Raw genomic sequence first — 2770 nt, forward strand, 5'->3', positions numbered from 1 at the left:
AAAGAAAAATACTCCCTTAGGCTCCTGATTTTTAAATGGTGCAAAACGGTGCATTTTAGAATTACATTTCTGCTCAGACTGGCTAATTTAAACAAATTCTTAAAATAGAAAGAAAAATACTGAGTATGTTTAAAATAAAGCCGATATGTTTTTCTAAATGAATGGTCAGTGGATCACTACATTAGAGGAAGGTGTATTTGATCCTTAGCACAAGGTAGGGCAAGAATGTAAGCAGGCTCATCTTGGTGTCCATCTCAAAATCAGAAGGGGGTGGGAAAACTTTCCTGGAGGAGAAAGGGAGTCATGCAATCAGCAAGTATACACTCTGGAGACATGCAAGTATTGCACATAGGAGGAAGGAATCAAGACAGTGAGATCTAATAATACAAATCAAGAAATAAAGCAACACCAATTAATGTCCCCAGCTGATTCCCAAGTGTCCTAGATAAGAAAGGCATCCTAGATTAGAAAGGCACAGGTCATTGGTTGCACAGAGGTGTGTGTGTGGGGGGGTCATCCTACAGCCCCCCTCACCTCCCCTGGACATGAACTTGGTGGCAAGGCTGCACCCAACCCTGACCCAGTGCACGGGCCTGACCCACCCCATGCCTGCCCCAGAAACATCCCAGCATCCTGCCCCTCTGCGCTGGGCACAGTGCAATAGCAAGCAAGAGGGACAGAGTCTTGCATGCACACATGGGCAGCCCCGAGGCAGTGATTTACATCTCCCCTGTCTGCTTCTGATGCCTGAACAGATGCACCCGCTTGGGACCACTGCCTGGGAGGGATGCATGACACTCCTCTCGTGGCTTCCCTTCGCCTCCCCATCAGAATCAATTATTCTTTGGGGAAAACAAAACAAAAGAACACCTGCAGAGGACATTAATTTTGCACTTGTGCAATGGCACAGAATTCCCGCTGGAGTATTCTCCACGATGGCCTTGTCTTCCTTGAGTGCTCCTTTACCACTTCACTCATCCAGTGGCGCCACTGATTGTTTGGCAGGCTCTCTGTTTCTGATGTACGTAAAAAAAATTTTGCTGCTAGTTTTTGAGTCTTTTGCTAGTTGCTCTTCAAATTCTTTTTTGGCCTGCCTAATTCTACCTTTACACTTGACTCACCACAGTTTATGTTAAATAAATGAATAAGCACAACCCCTTTAGTCTTCAGTTTTCTGGTAGATTTCCATGCTGGTTCTAGTTTCAGGATGGGCTGTATATAAATCCTGAATTACGTCTGCATACACATGCTCTCAGAGCCACCAGTTATGTTTATACACATGCAATGATCATTCATACTCCTAGGGTAGATATTGCTGGGGGGGGAGGAGAAAAGAATGCAGCTGCTAGTCGAACTACAGGTGGCATAATTCTGCTGTACTAAACACGAGTGCATATCTTGACATAAAGACAGCTTTCTCCCGAGGCACATTTTGATACATTACAACCGCTCACGCAGTATTGTCAGCCTATTCGCCACACATCCCGCACAGTACTCGCTTTCGGATACCTACTGCTCAGCGCCGAATTACTGAGCCTTGGAGACGGTGGCTCCAAGCTACCCACAGCACCACCTAAGCAGCAAACCCAGGCATGCGGGGCGGGGGGGGGGGCAACCTCCACACTCGTCACAAGCACGGATGGATCACTGCGCGGCGCAGGCCTGGAGAGCACCGCTGCCGGAGGAGGAGACCAGCCCCACAGGCAGCTGCCTGTGCCACGCAGACGGAGCCGCAGCCCGGGGCCGGGTGCGTGGCTGGGATTTCGCAGGAAAGCTGTTACGTTTTATTCCCACCCACCTCAAGTGCCCAGACGGAGAGACGCTGCCGAGTCCCCCACAAGCCCCCGACACCCACAAGCTTAACGGGGCGGGGGCCATCTCTTCCGACAGAGACAGAGGCGCCCCCGGGCCGCCCGCTCGGCCACTCCCGGGCCGGGAGCCGCGAACCTGCCCAGCCCCGCTCTCACCTTCCGCCTCGGCCGAGGAGACGAAGGTGAAGTCCCCGTTGCTGGGCGCGTAGAGGGGCGGCTGCTGGGGGCCCGGAGGCTGCATCGCCCCGCCCGCTGCGGGGCCGGCGAAGGCGCGACCGAGAGGAAGGGGCGCGGGCCTCGGGCCTCCCCAAGACTCTCACTCAGCGGCAGCGGCCGGGCGAGCTGCTCCACGGGCCAACCCCCTGTGACAGGACAACAACAATGCCACTGCCCTTCCGATTGGCTGTTTGTAAGGCTCTGTCTGATTGGTTGCTCGAGCGCCCATTCCGATTGGCTCTCCGGCCGCATTTCAGGGCGGTGACTCATTGACCTGACTGTAAAAAACCTTCTGATTGGTGGAAACAACCCCAGGGGGTGGGAAGAGGAAATAACTCTGTGGCGGGGGGCTATTTTGTTCTATATCACTCCATCCACATACAGCCGTTTGGTTTCTTCCATAAGAAGAGTCGGTGCCTGCAGCTGTCACTCAACACAGCTCACTGCTGCCCCCAGCGCTCCCCACCCCTCCTGACACTGCCACCTGCCCTTCCTCACTCCCCCCCCCAAATCATCACCACCTCCCATTGCTTCCCATCACCTTTCTGCCTGGCTCATCGGCCTGCACCCTTCCCCTCACACGCCATCATGCACCCCCCTTTCCTGCTCCCACAGGCTGTCTCCCACGCCTAGCAAGGCCCCCCCCCCACACACACGTTTTCCATGGCCATTGAATCCACCCCTCGCTGCAGAACCGGGCTCCAGAATCTGTTTGTTTTAAAACAGATTATGTTTCTGGCTTT

The 2770-nt window shown here is 53.6% G+C and overlaps 1 protein-coding gene across 1 annotated transcript in view; it reads right to left on the minus strand.

Annotated features, from left to right (window-relative positions):
* YIPF4 (Yip1 domain family member 4) overlaps window positions 1–2188 on the minus strand; it is a 30575-nt gene extending 28387 nt beyond the window's left edge. Inside the window, exon 1 of the mRNA XM_029911036.1 lies at window positions 1968–2188. Within this exon, the coding sequence (XP_029766896.1) occupies window positions 1968–2052 (85 nt within the window). The 5' untranslated portion in view covers window positions 2053–2188. The remainder of the gene's footprint in view (window positions 1–1967) is intronic.
* Between the last annotated feature and the right edge of the window lie 582 nt (window positions 2189–2770).

Source organism: Terrapene carolina, unplaced genomic scaffold (assembly GCF_002925995.2).
Source record: "Terrapene carolina triunguis isolate 2854851 unplaced genomic scaffold, T_m_triunguis-2.0 Scaffold85, whole genome shotgun sequence".
NCBI classification, from domain to species: domain Eukaryota; kingdom Metazoa; phylum Chordata; order Testudines; family Emydidae; genus Terrapene; species Terrapene triunguis.